Below are 16,336 nucleotides of genomic sequence, written 5' to 3'. Positions count from 1 at the left end.
CACTATCTTCCTTTCAATCTCACATCTTAGCTGTAATTTGAGGGTCCGTATTCGCCCTATCATTCTCAGTAATAACACAAAGCTCATCCGTATTCACCCTGTAAAGCCTTTCTCGCTTCAATGCACGCTCGTCAATATAAGCCAGCTCACTAACAAGCATGAGTTCCTCACCTAGACCCACAGGCCTGATGAATGTGGAATTTAGGTTCTTGCTTGCTCCAGGCCGAGAGAATAGTCCCAGTTGAGATTTAGCTCCCAGTTTATGCTATTCACTAAAAAGCATGGGGTTCACAGGAAAGAAAAAAGATCAGTTCAAATAGTACTTGAAATGAATGTGCCTGCACGCTCCAGATCAACCTCAGAAACGGGAGTAGTTAAAGTTGGCGGTTCCTGATCATCGGCAACGATCTCCGGATCTCCGCCTCCGCGTATTAGAAATCAAGTTGAAGAACTTCACTTTCTGCGCAATCTCCCTCCCACCCAAATCAACGCCCAATTCCACATTCAGAATGACCGAAGTCCGTCCGGAGCAGGTGCTCCCCAACGGGAGCCAACCATTCTCGTTCAACCAGGCCTCCGCCAGCTCTTCGCGCAAAGAGTCGGACGACTCCAAGGCCCCGTTGCCTAAGGGCGTTGTCCTCGACAAGGATGGCAAGCCGTACGCTCTACATTTATCCGTCGTCTAAGACAAAAACAAAGAACTAACATTATCACCAGCTGCCGCACCTGTACCTCTGTCGCAGCCTGGAAGAACCTAACCAGGCAAGCCAAATCCGACAGCTCCCCATCCACCAGCACCAGCACCAGCACCAGCACCACACCTACAGTCCCCCTCGCCGCCCCCACAAACCCCTCCCCAAGCACAATTCCCCCAGAATGCCCACCCGACGTTGAACAACTAGGCCGCTCAACCTGGACCCTGCTGCACTCTATGGCCGCCACTTACCCAGAGACCGCGAACACCGAGCACCAAGACAACATGAGCGGATTCCTAAAGTTCTTTTCCAAGCTATACCCATGTTGGGTATGCGCGGATGATTTCCAGACGTGGATGGCGCATCCGAGTGGGCGCAACCAACCGAAGCTGGGTGGTCGGAAAGATTTCGGCTGGTGGCTTTGCGAGGCGCATAATGAAGTGAATCGCAAACTGGGGAAGAAGGAGTTTGATTGTCGGTTTTGGGAGGAGAGATGGAGGACTGGGTGGAAGGATGGACGTTGTGATTGAGGCATTGAAGGGATTGATCATGCTTGTATGATATTGATATGGCGTTCGTAGCTTTTAGATCTCTGCTCTTTTCTGGTGATCTAGATCTCTCTCCCCTTTGTATACTATTTTTTTGCATGAGAGGACTTGTATAGACTGTACTCCTACTGCATACTACGATTACGATTACGATTACACTGCATTGACTCTGAACAAAAAGGTCTATAAATTGGACTCAGAAAATGTAAAACAATTGCATACAAACTAAGACCGCTAACAATTATAAAATCTCGGGTACAAAGACATCTAGACAGGGAGATGATGGAACTGCAGGAGTTTTTGAGCTCCTGGAATAAAGCGCCGCCAAACACACTAACTTCTTGTACCAGAAGATGGAAGCAAGAACCCATTTTAGAACTTCGCGTCAAGAAAAGGTGGAGGAAACCGTCAGACTTCGTCATGGGGGAGTTAAAATTGGCCGGGAATGAACAGGCGCAGGCCGCTGGCCGGTGCGCCGATCTCGGTGACCTGGGATATCCGGCACACGCTGCCCTTGTATTGCTCGTGGTACTTGGCGCCGGTGAAGGGGTCGACGACGCAGGGGGAGCCGCTGAAGATCGGGCTGAAGGAGGCGGCACAGATGTCGAACTCGGCGAATTGGTCGAACTCGATTTCGATCTGGTCTGACGGGTTGCGCTCGCACTGAGCCTTGATCTTCTTGGCCTGTTTATAATTGTTAGAAAATGGAAATACTGAATGACAGAAGAGTATCTTACCTGCTCCAGAAGCTTGGGGGAGCCTCCGTTGGCCAGCATCCGGTTGGCGAAGCCCAGGGCAGAGTTGTAGTTCTTGTTGGCGAAAGAGAACTTCATGGCAGCCATCAAAGCCAATTGTCGGTGGGCAACCTCCAGCTTAGGAATAGTAAAGTAGGCGGACAGCTCCAGGCTTCGCTTGAGGCTATCGGGATCGTCGGCAGAGAGAGTTCGGCGCTCGAGCTCAATGGACATAGCGAGGATGTATTCGCGAGCTGTGGCGATGATCTTCTTGGCCTGCTCAACCTCGGCCTCGGAAGAGACCGTGTTGATGAGGAGAGTGTGCAGGATGTTCTTAAAGATTCCCACACCGTCCTCCAGCTTGTTGGCGCGCATGGCCGCGTAACCTTCTTGGAGGTAGACGTTGGCGACAGTCTCGAGATCCCGAGGAATGATGGGGAGAACCTTGCGGCTATCCGTCTCCTCGGTGGTTCTCCGCACATAGTTGACCAGAGGTGGCAGGCCAACGCTTGCGGGGAGGTAGGTCTTGGAAGCCTTGAAGACCTCCAGGAATCGGCTCTTCAAAGGAGCGAAGTGCACGGCACCGACCTGGCGGTTCAACAGCTGCATGGCGCTGTCAAATGAGCCAGCGGCGACATGATCAGCCGCCAACGGGGAGTTGCGAGCCCACAGATCGGCCTCTGAGCTGCCAGGACCAGCCTCGGGACTTTCAACGTTGACAAACTCAACGTCCTCCTCGACATTAACATCATCACCCATATCCCAGCCAGAAGCATCCTCCTCGTCATCATGCATGGTATCCTTCGCAAGGACGGCCTCCTGGTCCTCCTCCTCGACTTCGAAAGCATCGGCAGCAGTCTCCTCATCAGCATCAACCTCACCGAGCAAGGCCTTCTCAAAGGAAGAGTGACCCGCAGTCTTGACAGGCCAGTTGGACTTGAAGGTCGGAACAATGGGGCGCGGGACGTTGAGAGGCTCGTCCATTGAAGGCAGGGCAATCTGATCTTCGGTAAGGCCGCAAGCCTCAAGGATAGACTCAGCCTCCTCGTTCAAGCCACTAGCCTTGGCAGTGAGATAAGCCAATGGATATTGGTCAACCTCCTTGAACATTTGGATACGGTCCTCAACATCCCCGCGGTAGATGGCGTTCTGGAAGCGAGAGGTGAAGTCTCCACGATGCTCAGCAATCTTGGCCATGCGAGAAAGCTTCTCCTGGTCACCGGTAGCAAGGTAAAGGAAGGAAAGCTTGTCGAAGTTTCGCTGCTTCTGGTAGGTCATCTCAACGGTCTGGTGATTACCATGGGCCAAAGCCTCGGCTCCGAGTCTGCTCCAGAAGTTGGGACGATCCAATTCACGAGCCATTTCAATGGCAACCTCAAGGTTACCACACTCGAGAGCCAGGTCGAAGCGAGTCTGGGGGTCCTGGACGAACTGCAAGGCAATCTCCGGGTAGCCCTTCTTCTGGAGGTAGGAGATAATGCTCTGGCCAACCAAGCTCGAAGTCTTGATAATCGACAGCATCTCGTCATAGTTCCGCTTAACCAGGGCAAGCTTGAATCGGTACTCGGTGGGGTCGATCTGGAGAACCTGGGGCTGGGCGTTGCGGTCGAGGCAGTAAACGTTGCGTCCCTTGACACGGACAAGATACACGGTCTGATCAAGAGTGCGGATGATTCCGTTGTCACTGTAGAATAGTTAGTCATTGCTTCTTTCAGTCGAAATGGGAGGATTGTAGCATACCCGTTAAGCAGCGAGTACTTGACATGGTTTAGGGTAGAGTAGATCAGAACACCAGCATCGTCCCAGGTCGCGCTCTTGATGCGGATAGTCTCATGCAATGTGCTGACCTGCTCAAGAGTCTTGGTGACAATAGTAACATTGTGCTTGCTAAGCAGAGCACAGTAGAGACCATCGTTGGACCAAACGACGTATTTCACGCCGCTAACAGTCACCTCGGCCAGCTGCTTCTTCTGCTGAATATCGAAGAGAACAACGGTGGTAGGGGTGATGAACAAGAGGCAACCAGTGCCACCAAAATATATGTCTGTTGTGCCGGCAGGGGGCTTGATAGTCTTGGTAGTAGAGTTGCTGAGATCCTTGATGTCGACTTGCTGAGAGGCGGGATTGAAGACGGCGAAACGGTTACGGGCAACAAAGACCGCTGAGGTAGCCTGGCCGCGCTTGACATCGGTGGGCTCGACGGCTCCAGTGGCATCACGGGGAAGGTGGATCAGCTCGTATGTTCCACTATCGGTCGGTGAAGTGACCAGGATGGCACGCTCGGCTGGGTTGTAGGAAACAGTGCGCGGGGGGACCCAAGGAGAGCCAAGCTTGCGTAATGAAAGCATGGCCGGCGACTCGACGCCCTTGACGAAGTCGTAAGATTTGACATGCTTCTCCTTGGTAATGTAGAACAGCTGGTTTTGGTACACGGCGGATGCTGGGCGCTCACGCTCGAGCTTGAAGACCATCACACCGGTATCATGACCCGCAGCAAACAAGTTCATGTTGGGGTGGGCAGCAATGACCCAGAATCGGTCCTGGTCGCGCTTGAAAGATTGCACCGATGTGCGCTTGTTCAGGTCCCACACACGAATTGTCTTGTCCTCGCCGACGGAAAGAATGAGGTCTTGGTGAGGGTGGAACAGACAGGCCGAAGCGTTCTGGAAATGGCCACGGCAGGTATCAACTTCCCAAGCCTTGGTGTCACTCATGCGCCAGAGCTTGACGAGTCGGTCGTCACCCGCCGACACGATCAGAGGCAATGACGGGTGGAACGAGACCCAGTTCACTCCACGGTCGTGGCCCTCCAACACGAACTTCACGACGGCATCGGTGTTTCCAAACATATCGGCCTGATTGGGATTGGCGCGCGCCATTTGGTCTTCGAAGGAGATCGAGGTTGGGGCGGAGTGCTTCTTTCGCAGACCGGAGATGTCCCATATGCGGACAGACTGGTCGAGAGAGGCGGAGGCGATGAGGTCCTCGGTGGGGTGGAACTGAGCGCACATAACATAGTGGTTATGACCGGTCATGGTACAGACTATGAGAAGCCAATTGTCAGTAGCAGATACGTGGAGCCATAGCATCGGCGTCACTCACTCAATGAACGGTTCTGCCAGTTCCAGATTCGAATAGTCTGGTCGTCGGACGCCGACAGAATCCATGGGAGCTCGGGGTGGAAGAAAACTGTGCGCACGTAATCCAAATGGCCGTTCAATGTGAAAAGGCACCTCCGGGTCTGGTAGTTCCAGACCTTGATCTTGTAGTCATCGCCTCCGGACACAAACAGGGGTTGGGTAGGGTGGAAATCGATTCCTCGGACGGGACCATCGTGTTCTTCGAATCGGTCAATGAGTGTTCCCATACGGTAGTCCCATAGCTGGATGGTCGAGGAGTGAAGGGAAACGAGAATCCATGGCCTTTGCTTGGGGTTAGTGCCGTTGTTTTCAACGTGTAGGTGTCCCCGCGGGACAGACTGACCGTTTGGGGTGGAATGCGATTCCCTTGGCTCTGGAGGATTTGGACTCAAACTGCGCGAGGGAAGAGGGTCAGCTATCTCAATTGACCGAGATCATGCGAAAACGCGTGGCGGAGATGGGATAGCAAGCGTTCGCGGTGATCGAGGGGCGTACCTTGGTGAGCATGTTTGGAGAGGACTGCATCTTGAAGATTTGGCCGGAGCCGCACTGTGCAGTAGCAAGCTCCGCAGAGTTAGAGATAGATCACAGAAGCAGCCACCGCATCCACCAGGGAGAAAAAAGGTAGAAGCTGCAGTCGTTGATGCCTGTGCTAGAGCGGTAAACGTAGACGTAGCAAGGTAAACTAAACGTGGACTCTATTTAGCGAATCGCGGCAGCCAATCATGCCCAAGGCGGTGAGCCAGGGGTCCGCGCTACGTGGTCTGGAGCTATCTATACTGGTTTTCTTTTAATTATTGATGATTGATTAATGATAAGCGAAGAACATTTGAGGTTCAACAGACACAGGCTCATAGTTTTTCTAATCATGGTGGGGGTGAATGTTGGTCAGTGTCTATTATTGGCGATCTGGGGGAAGGAACCTCTCCCCGCTGGAAACGTCTGGAAGACCAACGATATATCCTATGCAGGGTGATTCTCTCGATTTCCTTCTCGGTCTTAATTGACGATCCCTTGTTTTTTTTAACTTACTTTCAAGTCCCCTGTGCAATCTGAAACATGCCACTATTCTAATCATAACGACCTTAGTGTGGCAACGTGTTGTCCTAACGGCTACTGAGGTGTGGATATGTACATCGACATTGATCCTACTTCAACATGATGGAAGATCCCCACGAAGATCTTTCAATGGAGGATGTGGAAAGTACTAGCCCATTACATGAAGTACCTGAAGTTTTGCAGTCTCCGCCATTTTCGACTACCAACACTGCGACTTATCCTCCGACAGACGTCAGTGGTCATAGCTTGAATGGCTCGGGACCTTCGACACCAACTCACGAGAGCATCTCAAGCGCACCCAAAGTTGCAGATATTGAGGACGCAGCAAACGAGATCTTTCAACCATACGATGTTGAAGAACCCGACGATGAACCAGGACCCATCCCTACAAGGACAGAGCTACCTTGTCTGCCGGATTCATTCGAGCGGTGGCAGCGCGACTTGACAGAGTGGATGGACGGCATAGGCAGCTCTCCCAACATCAAACCCACAGTGAAGATGCCTCCAAGCCAGAGAAGAGGCCAAAAGCGCAAATCACCCAATGTCGGCGGATCCGGGCATGTCCAGAGCTCGCCGTCTCGGACCAAGGCCAAGTCCGTGCTCGATGAGCCACGAATGCCTGTACCGGAACCTAGTCCGATACGACGACGGAAAAGAAATAAGCTATCGGATGATGCTGCCAAAAGTACCCGCGCGGCCTCTCTATACGATTTCCGCGAGACCGACTCCACCGATAGTTCGAGCTCCGATGTACATTCAACCGATGATTACAGCACCGACGTACCCAACGAACCTACCTTGACCGACGAGATGGACATTGATTGAAGTTACTACTACCGTTTCCCATCCTCCTGACTTGCTCATTGTCGATGTGCAAGAGTGCACGTGATAGGAAATAGCGGTGACGTCATTTGTATCTCATGAGTCGTCAAACACGCGCTGGCTCTACTGCAAGCAAAGCGCGGGGATGGATGTCTCTTCCATTCTTCATATATCGATACCATCAATCGATACATCGCTATTGACTTATTCACCAATTCTGAGAAACGACGCCAAAGTTGGCCATGCCTGCTCGAACCTCTACACGCCAGGCCGCCCAAAAAGCAAAGGAGGCTATCACTTCTTCAATCGACCCTTCGGATAGGGCAATTCCTGGGTCTAAACGCAAAGCTTCGAGCGAAAAGGTTTCCCAACCTAAGAAAGAAAAAAATTGAGGAAGCCAAACGGGAGGCAAAGCCTGTCGAAGTCACACCCAGTCGAGTCGATGAAGCTCCTGAAACGAAGCCTACACCTGAACCCGGGAATCAGACTACCGCTGACAAGCAGCCTGAGGTGAGGAATGCAGATGAACAAGGAGCTGTGATACACAGTGACCTGGAAACAAAGACAAAAAAGGAACCAAAGCCTGAAGGCGACACAGAGTTGGGGGTCTACAAATCTGAAGAGAGAGAACATGCTGTGTCGTCAAACATCGTGGAAAAGGGAATAATCTACTTCTTCTTCCGCCCACGAGTCAACGTCGAAGATCCTGAAGGCGTCGAAGATGTTGCCCGAAGCTTCTTTGTGCTCCGGCCTACTCCTCTCGGTGGTGAACTAGACCATGACCAAGAACCGCTTGACAAAGATGCTCGATGTCGTCTCATGATGCTCCCAAAGAAAAAATTTCCCAACAAACCCGGCGAAAGAGAGATGGGATTTGTGGAGAAGGCTGGCCAGACCATGAAAGATCTGCAAGAAAACTTCTTTGCGGCCAAGACTTATCAGACAGCCACTCGGGGTGAACGAACCGTTGGCGAGGCTAGACCTTATGCCGAGGGTGTCTATGCGATCACGTCGACCAAGCGGACCTCCCACCTCGCCTACGTGCTGACCATCCCAGCCGAGCCAGGTGAGATTCAGAATAGTTTTGGTATACACCAGCAAGGTAGCTGGATTGTTTCATCGAAAAATCCAAAATATCCCGGTCCCGCTTTTGCGCAGCTACCGAAAGATCCTGAGTATCCCGCACCGTAAGTCACTTTTGAACATGTCTTGAGATGTGATTGTCGATTTTAACTTTGACTAGAGTGCTGGAGAAGTTCGGGGATCTCCGATGGATTCCTCTGGAACCAGAGCTCGTTGAATATCCTAATGCCCAGTTCCTGATGGTCGGCGAGGCACAGGGCTCTCTGGGCAAAGCTGCGACAGCCGAAGGAAACAAGGAACCTCACGAGCAGGAGCCAGGGCAGGAACTGGAAAAACTGGAAAAGGAAAATGAACATCGTGTCGAGGCCCTCCAGGGTAAGAAATAGTCGCCCCATACCTGCGTCATCTCATTAAAGCAGGTCATTAACTTTGTCTATAGGTGATCAGACCATCTTCCAAGATTTGGGTATGCATGGGAAAAAGTATGCCACGCTGCAAACAACTTGGAACACCTAGTTGTAATTCTTTAAGGCCGTCAATTCTACTTAGCGTAAAAATCAGCAGCAATATTTTTGCGAACAATGTGAATGTCAGAATAGGTAGACGAGATCGCACCTGAACGCCACTAAGAGCTATAAACGCCCGGGTCGGCAAGGATTGTCATTTTCCCCTGCATTTAATTTCGACCTCCACGAACAATATCCCCGATTGATAACCGATGTCGCCGATAATCTTGGCGATGCAGTGTCGATCAGCGAATGATGGTCACGCCTCCTCGCACGTTGACTGGCCCCGTCCCTTAGCCCCGGGTCTAGCGTGTATCACGCTGTCCTACCATCCGACCATGCGAAGTCGGAGTCGGTCGGAGTCGAGCGCTCGCATAAAGCAGCGCGGGGCTCCCACTTGAGGATGACAAACATCATACATTATGAAGTCGACTTTGGTGGTTTCATGCCTGGCTGTGGCTGCATCTGCCGCGCATGTTGTCAACCAGACTACATGTGCCGGTACGACGTACAAGTATACCGGCCTGGCGGGCTATGGATTCATTCCAGCCAACGCGACTGATAAATACGGTGACACGATTGGCGGCATTGGTAGCTCTGTTGCTATTGATCAGTCATCCTGGCACAAGAAAAATGGTGCCTATCATGGCACGGCTTGGGCCATCCCTGACCGCGGCTGGTGAGATTCACTATACGTTTATGAACGAATGCACATTATATTGACATATCCCCAGGAACACAAATGGTACTCTCAATTTCCAAAGTCGCATCCATAAGATCGCAGTCACGCTCAAGCTTGCTACCCATGCGACGCTCGAGAACCCCTCTGACCCCAACATTCAGCTGGAATATCTCGACACGATCCTCTTGACTGGACCGGACGGCGAGCCAACCACTGGCCTAGATGCTGATATCACCGGCTACGGCTCCTACAAGGGCTTCCCACCTCTTCCTGTGGCAACCTACACAGGAAATGGATTTGGCGGCGCCGGGAAAGGCGGACGTCGAATCTCCGTCGACGCAGAAGGCCTGGCACTTGCTCGAGATGGCGGGTTTTGGGTATCCGATGAGTACGGCCCATACATTTACAAGTTCAGCGCCAAGGGTAAGATGGAGCTCGCGATCCAACCCCCACAAGCATACCTCCCCCGCCGCAACGAAACCCTCAGCTTCAACTCAGACACGCCGCCTCTATACGACCCTTCGGAAGTCCCAAACCCCGAGGACACTACTACAGGCCGGGCAAACAACCAAGGTCTCGAAGGATTGACCATCTCCCCCGATGGAAAGACCCTATACGCGCTCATGCAGTCCGCTCTCGACCAAGAGGGCGGACCGGACAAGCAAACAAAACAACCTGCTCGCATGCTCGCGTATGATATCTCCGGCAAAAAGCCCAAGTACATCCACGAATGGGTCGTAATGCTCCCCAAGTACTTCGACTACACCTCATCTCACGCCAGTAAAGCAAACAAAGTTGCCGCACAGTCTGAAATTCACCAACTCCCGTCAGGCGACTTCCTAGTGCTCGCGCGCGACTCCGGCTTCGGACACGGTCAGGACGAGAGTCTATCCGTATACCGAAACGCGGATGTCTTCTCCGTCCTGAGCAAGAAAGCAGATGCCACAGATCTGAAAGCAATTAATGACTATGATACCGCGACTGGCTCCATTGCTTCTTCAGAGGGCGTGCTCGATTCCGGTATCACTCCGGCTGAGTACTGTACTTTCTTGGACTTTAATGTTAACTCGGAGCTGGGCAAGTTCCGACTTCACAATGGTGGTGCGCAGGATCAGTGGCTGCTGAATGAGAAATGGGAGTCGCTGGCTCTTGTGCCTGCTGGTGGGAGGAAGGAGTATTTCCTCTTTAGTTGGAGTGATAATGATTTCATCACTCAGGATGGTAAGTTTGGATTCTATTGATAATTTACCGTTGGTTCTGACGTTTTGCAGGGTACATGAACTTCGGAAAGTTCCCCTACAAGGATGCCTCTGGGTATAATCTTGATAATCAGGTCTTGGCTTTCAAGGTGGAATTTTGATCTACTGTACAGAGAAAACAGTGGTTTCGGCTAAGCATGTGGGTTAACATGGTACATATCGGATGATAGTAGATATTGCCAAAGGCTACTAAATGTCAATTATCCTATATTGCGTAGCTTGAACGAGCACGGCCCCTTTAGGGAGACCCATATGGTATATGTATCTTGTTTTTTGGCTACATGATGTTCAGCCTCGAGCTGAAACACGATTAGAAGCATAAGTCATCGCTGCTAAATGGGACTCATTCGAATAATCTCTTTGGCAAGGCAGTAGTTTCGACAGGTGGCCGCCGGGGTTTTTAGATTTCTGGTTTTCATTCCAAGATTTTGTTATTTTGTCGTCCTTGGTAGATTCAAATAAAACATCGAAAAGGAAAAAGCCGGGTAGGCGTCTTTGCATTCAATGGTCCTAATGACCGCCTACTTCACAAGTGAACAAGGCAAGTGACCCGTTTTCGCGCAGCGTGCTACTTAAAGTAGAGGCTTGAGAAACTTGATAGTACTATTGGACTCGAATAGAATTAAAAAAAGAGTTAATTTGACAGATAGACTGAGGAAGATTGTTAATTTTGATTTCCGTGGTAAAAGAAAACTTCAATTGAACGGCAGAGAAGATTGAAGACCGCTTAATCTTTACTTGACCAACTTGATGGCATGCAGAATATCATCGAGTGACCAACCCGGCCCGCCGGGAACAATCTCCGCCCAGACCTCCTCGGGAACAGCATCGCTTGAACCCAGGAGACTCCAATTGGGACTGGGCTCCGGCTTGATCCACTTGAAATCTTCGACTTGGCTCCAGCGATCTTCGTGGTCGGGGCGGTCGTGGCGGAAAGACTGAAGAGGGAATTAGCTGATTGTCAAAGTAACTTACAAGGAGGAACACTCACATATGCTTTCGGTATCCGACCGAACCGGATGTTTGAGCAGTCCTCAATGATGGGATTACTCGAGCAGCTGAGGTACACATCGACGTCTTTGCAGTTGTGCATGCGGAACTGTCGGCAAGATACCACGAGGATGCTGTGTTCTACGCCCGTGATATGTGCAGGGCCAGCAACCTGGCCACAAATCAAAAGACTTTCCTCGACGCCCTTGATCGTCAAGCTGGCGAAGGGCTTACTATTGACCGTGGGAATAGACATGTCGACAATGCAGTGTTCCAAGGAAGTAATTGACGCAGGGACCGAAGATACCGAGCCAGAGGAGGGTAGCATGATGTGTAAACCGTAGTGATTATTCACTGAGACGGAGGTAATACCGGTAGCAGCGAAGGCGGACACAGGCTTAGAATCAGAGGGAGGCTTGAGCTCGAGCTCGCCGATTGAAATACCCGGGAATGATGTCGGTGCCAGTTCCGGTCTCTCTTGATGTTGCTTGTCAGGTTCGTTCAGAGGGGTGGAGGGATAGTTCGGGGTGTGATTCGCGGATGAGCCGACCGAGGAGGCTCCAGGCGAGCGATAGCCGGGAATGCTGCGACGGCCCTCCGCTGCCAGTGTTGCTGCATCGGTCAGGGAGATGGCAGATGCATTCTTCTTAGTCTTGAAGGCAAATTTCGCTCGAGGCTCGAAGGCAGCGCGTGTCTCGTTCAGCTTGTCCTGCAAGGCTTTGATAGCCTGTGGAAATAAGCATTGAAGTTGTGATATAAACATGTTTCAGATGTATACCTCCGCATAGACTCGTTGGTCGTAGGTTGGGATGTAGCTCGCTGCATCCTTGACCTCGTTTGACAGTCGCACGATGCCGGCGAGGCAGTGGTCAGTCGCATCGGCACGTTCACCACCGACGAGAGATGTATCCTCCAGACTGTCCATTTGTTGTTGAAGAGCTATATTTCTCAGGTTAGCAATCGCATATCCCCTTTCGCTACGATCATGGGTTGTTTAAAGACAGGAAAGAGACATACCGGTGATTTCATGCTGAAAGTAGCGGAAGAACCGTTCCTTCAAAGGGATCTCGGATTTCAGGATGGTTTGGTTGTCTGCCGACATGCGGCGCATATGCTGGATATCCGGCTCTGCCATGGTGAATGCGGGGTGGAGTGAGACGAGGGGGGTAAAGTGTGAACTCGGAGTCGGAAGCTGGGGAGTATATCACGCGATAGCTGGAATGTAGGAATGACGTCGATTCCAGCTTAGCGAATCATGCCACCCCCTCAATTGAGTTCTGAGTAAGATCGAAGCAGGAAGCAGGGTATCCTTCCTGTTTCAGAGAAAGACGTTCTGGGAGACCGAGACAGGATCGTCAGAGGGTTTGACGAGGACAGGGTCCAAGAGCTGCCAATCGACAACCAGCAATCTCCACTGGATCTGGAAAGATGCGGGGATGACAGCTACACTTCCCTCGGCACCACTCAGTTCGTCAACAATACAACACTTGGATAGATATCTGCAGCTTCACTATAGGAGTTCTTTGAGAGTGGAGAAACAGTCCTTCTCTTTCACTGGCGATTGCGCACGCTACTCAGTGACGTCGATCATCCCGCATCTCGGCACTCGGAATTTCAATGATCCACATCAATATATCAGGCGCCAAGGCATCAACGTTTAACGACACTGTTCGATCTTAGGATGCCATTATTCATCAACTTCGTTGGCTGGATTCGCCTTGATGAGATTCAGCCCACTTGATATTGACTTTTAATGGCCAAGAGCACACTGACTATAGTTTGGCACCTGGTATAATCGGCCGAAACATGCTACACTCCATGACAGATCGAACTTGTAATTGCTCAGATGTGCATAGTATTCCACAATAGCCCTCTCACCCTCAAGGGTGTTCCGCTGAGACATTCCACCGCCTCGGACAATCTCTTTCAGTTTTGGACACCTTCAAGGAAATGCCCAAAACAATGCTGAGAGGAAACAGTTGAATTGTAAAAAGCAAGTTGTAGACCCATTAGACAATCTTCTCGATAGGGCTGTAGGCAGCTGAGCAAACATTGAAAGTACTTGCAGAATATATAGATCCATACAACCTTTGAAGTCTATCCATGGATCTCATTCTGAATTGATTGAAATTTATAGGTTGTTCCAGAACTCCTCGATGAGTCGAGCAACCTCTGCCACCTCCTGTCTAACAACTCCATGGCCCACCTGTGGAACGACATGTACATTGTGCATCCCAATGCTGTTCAAGTCCTGCATGCTGCATATGTCATCTAGTTCTCCTAGGACACATAGATTCCGAATATCCTTCTTTGCCGCCTCAGCAAAGTCGGCATGTTTATCCAGAGCCCCACCATCTCTGAAGATACCCACTACACTCGCAGGATGCCCTTCATGCTCCTTCATTTGCCAATTGCGAACTGCCTCAGCGACTACTTCACCTCGTTGAACCCTCTCCTTCCAATCCGAGGGAACAACTAATTTCCCTCCGTTAAGCCACTCCATGATCCACTCTTGGGCGTTGTCCTCTACTCCCTCGCCACCACGCAAGTAACTTTTCTCCACGTCGTCAAATTGCGCAGAGCGGAGTAGACCAGCAGGTGCAACAAGCGCCATGGACGCTACCCGTTCGGGGTAGGCAGCCGCGAAAGAGGCCGTTGTCGACCCACCAAACGAATAACCCACGAAATGAGCATTATCCCATCCAAGATGCCCCAACAATGCCTCTAGCAATGAATGAAAGAGGGTTGCATCGTGAGGCACAACCGGTGTCTCCGTAAGACCGTGGCCCCACAGATCAACAAGTACACATTGAGCATATGGGAAACGCGAAGACAAGGTGCTTGCCAACGGCTGCAGGCCGATCGCAGGTGTCTGGACACCGTGCACGAAAATCACGCGAGTGATTGGCTTCTTGCAATCTGCAGGTACGGAAGATGAAGGGGACAGCTCATAATATGCGGCTCTGCCGTGGGTGGTTTGCATATAAGATGCTGCAGGTAGCAGACTCCCAAAAGTTGCGACGAAGGCAGCTTCGGATGGAGCTTGGATAGACCGTGCCTTACCGGAAATAGTCGCACCCGGGCGCGGTAGCACGATTAAGGTGTTTGGCATGTTGGTGAATCTGAGATGGTGGAATAGTGAGGCGGCGGGAAGTTCACTTGGATGAGTGATTCGGTGAAGTGGGTCAACATCCAACTATCAGTAAGCGCTTGCCAATTTGATCCATTTTTAGAGCATTTGACGATAAGACTCCATCACGTCTATTCACAATCAAGTTTCCCCAGATTGAGGATCTGGAATGAGGCAATGCTCGTTGGCGTCATGCTCAGTTCGAATCTCGTGCTTACGCGTTTTAATAAGGGGCGGGGACTTTCGGCACCGCACAAGCCTCTTGGTTTGCTTTCTTGCGGCCGAAGAGTCCTAAGAATGTCTTGAGTCTTGAAGGCAAACAGATTCTCCAAGACCCAACGCCTTAGAGAAGCTGGACAGACCAGATGACTGAGACTTGCCAACCTGAGGCTCCAGGCCATACCCAGAGCGAACTTCGCCATGACCTTAACGGGCAGCCTCAAGAGCACGCGAAAGCGCGAATAAATCTCTCCGGCGTTGCACAGACGCTTTTTATACCTCTAATAGCACGCGCGTCCGACGCAGTTTCATCAAACGCTATTCTGGGCGACCCCTACGCCCAGAACACAATCGACAAACTCAGTTTTGACCAAGATGCGATGACCATGACACCATTTCAGTGCGCTGGCGTCTGTTTACGGACGAGCCAGTTTGATAAATGGACAACGGCATTTTTAATGAAACACCCATGCGCGACTGTTGTGCACTTGGCATGTGGTCTTGATAGTCGCATGCAACGTGTTCCATGGACAAATACTTCACGCTGGTTTGACATTGATCTGCCCAAAGTCATCGAGCTCCGAAAACAAGTCTTACCAACATCAATACCTGATCGGGATTATTCTCTGATTGCTGCCAACGTTCTTGAACACACATGGATAAAAAATATTCCAAACGACAGGCCGGTTCTTATAATTATGGAGGGGCTTTTGTCCTACCTCCTTGAAGACGAAGTAAAAGGCCTTTTGTTGCAGTTATGCCAAAGTTTCAAGCATGGCGAGATGATTTTTGAATGCATCAGCACAATAGTTTTGAAGCGCGTGGTGGAGACGCCCCTCAAGGTTGTAAGTGAAACTGGGGCTATCTTTCAGTGGGCCACTGACGATCCAAAATCATTGGAGGGAATTTATACTGGCGTGAGACTGGCCGAGTCAGTTTGTTTTGTTGAGGCCAGCGGCGTCGAGAAATTTGCACTTTCCAATCGTGTGATCATGTATTTGATGTCATGGATACCTAGTCTTAGAAAGGCAGCTCAATTCCTTCGCTTTGAGTTCGGGGGAGACCGAGAGTGAATGGGTCACTGTACATGATTTACTCTCTACTTTTTGTATTATTATAAACTGAACTTTTCCTGAATGGATTTACCGGGAAATGAATAGGGGCTAGCTTGGAAGCTTTTTATTTATCGTAGAGCCACATAAGGTAAGTATCTGCATATACATCCGGAGCGATCTGTTTCGTAGAGAGAAAATCACTTGCTCTCCCGGGCCTGACAAAATGAGCAAGATTTAGACGTTATAGTGAGTATGGTAATATCAAAGAGTTGATAAACTTGTCCCCAATAGAACAGGCAGCGTTGTCAGCCCCACCAGCCTTTTTAGAGCGCCCAGCCTTGCTATAGCACCTAGTCTTCTTAGATTCGCCCTATGTGGTTGTTTAAGACATGATAGGTAGTAGTTCGGCAGAAC

The 16,336-nt window shown here is 50.8% G+C and overlaps 8 protein-coding genes across 8 annotated transcripts; 5 read left to right on the top strand and 3 right to left on the bottom strand.

The window, feature by feature from the left end:
* Positions 1-509: 509 nt before the first annotated feature.
* N7443_007687 (flavin-linked sulfhydryl oxidase) lies at positions 510-1,225 on the top strand (the record flags this gene model as incomplete). The annotated part of the gene is made up of 2 exons (XM_056887743.1): positions 510-658; positions 718-1,225. The coding sequence occupies 2 exons, from the start codon at positions 510-512 to the stop codon at positions 1,223-1,225; spliced, it is 657 nt and encodes a 218-aa protein (XP_056739434.1).
* Positions 1,226-1,672: 447 nt separating this feature from the next.
* Positions 1,673-5,642, bottom strand: N7443_007686 (coatomer subunit alpha; the record flags this gene model as incomplete). Its single annotated transcript, XM_056887742.1, has 6 exons — positions 1,673-1,927; positions 1,981-3,661; positions 3,718-5,020; positions 5,080-5,399; positions 5,461-5,510; positions 5,613-5,642. The coding sequence occupies 6 exons, from the start codon at positions 5,640-5,642 to the stop codon at positions 1,673-1,675; spliced, it is 3,639 nt and encodes a 1,212-aa protein (XP_056739433.1).
* Positions 5,643-6,275: 633 nt separating this feature from the next.
* N7443_007685 (uncharacterized protein) lies at positions 6,276-7,001 on the top strand (the record flags this gene model as incomplete). The annotated part of the gene is made up of 1 exon (XM_056887741.1): positions 6,276-7,001. The coding sequence occupies one exon, from the start codon at positions 6,276-6,278 to the stop codon at positions 6,999-7,001; it is 726 nt and encodes a 241-aa protein (XP_056739432.1).
* A 239-nt stretch (positions 7,002-7,240) lies between these two features.
* N7443_007684 (uncharacterized protein) lies at positions 7,241-8,597 on the top strand (the record flags this gene model as incomplete). The annotated part of the gene is made up of 4 exons (XM_056887740.1): positions 7,241-7,360; positions 7,413-8,185; positions 8,242-8,456; positions 8,521-8,597. The coding sequence occupies 4 exons, from the start codon at positions 7,241-7,243 to the stop codon at positions 8,595-8,597; spliced, it is 1,185 nt and encodes a 394-aa protein (XP_056739431.1).
* Positions 8,598-9,009: 412 nt separating this feature from the next.
* N7443_007683 (esterase-like/phytase family protein) lies at positions 9,010-10,629 on the top strand (the record flags this gene model as incomplete). The annotated part of the gene is made up of 3 exons (XM_056887739.1): positions 9,010-9,266; positions 9,322-10,490; positions 10,541-10,629. The coding sequence occupies 3 exons, from the start codon at positions 9,010-9,012 to the stop codon at positions 10,627-10,629; spliced, it is 1,515 nt and encodes a 504-aa protein (XP_056739430.1).
* Positions 10,630-11,262: 633 nt separating this feature from the next.
* N7443_007682 (putative tubulin-specific chaperone c) lies at positions 11,263-12,653 on the bottom strand (the record flags this gene model as incomplete). The annotated part of the gene is made up of 4 exons (XM_056887738.1): positions 11,263-11,466; positions 11,520-12,245; positions 12,297-12,457; positions 12,536-12,653. 4 exons carry the CDS (start codon positions 12,651-12,653, stop codon positions 11,263-11,265), a joined length of 1,209 nt encoding a protein of 402 aa, XP_056739429.1.
* Positions 12,654-13,649: 996 nt separating this feature from the next.
* N7443_007681 (alpha/beta fold hydrolase) lies at positions 13,650-14,630 on the bottom strand (the record flags this gene model as incomplete). Its single annotated transcript, XM_056887737.1, has 1 exon — positions 13,650-14,630. The coding sequence occupies one exon, from the start codon at positions 14,628-14,630 to the stop codon at positions 13,650-13,652; it is 981 nt and encodes a 326-aa protein (XP_056739428.1).
* Positions 14,631-15,013: 383 nt separating this feature from the next.
* N7443_007680 (class I SAM-dependent methyltransferase) lies at positions 15,014-15,940 on the top strand (the record flags this gene model as incomplete). Its single annotated transcript, XM_056887736.1, has 1 exon — positions 15,014-15,940. One exon carries the CDS (start codon positions 15,014-15,016, stop codon positions 15,938-15,940), a length of 927 nt encoding a protein of 308 aa, XP_056739427.1.
* Positions 15,941-16,336: the final 396 nt, after the last annotated feature.

Source organism: Penicillium atrosanguineum, assembly GCF_028827265.1.
Source record: "Penicillium atrosanguineum strain IBT 20685 chromosome Unknown utg000006l_segment0_segment0, whole genome shotgun sequence".
NCBI classification, from domain to species: domain Eukaryota; kingdom Fungi; phylum Ascomycota; class Eurotiomycetes; order Eurotiales; family Aspergillaceae; genus Penicillium; species Penicillium atrosanguineum.
This window is presented reverse-complemented; position numbering and strand designations above follow the sequence as displayed.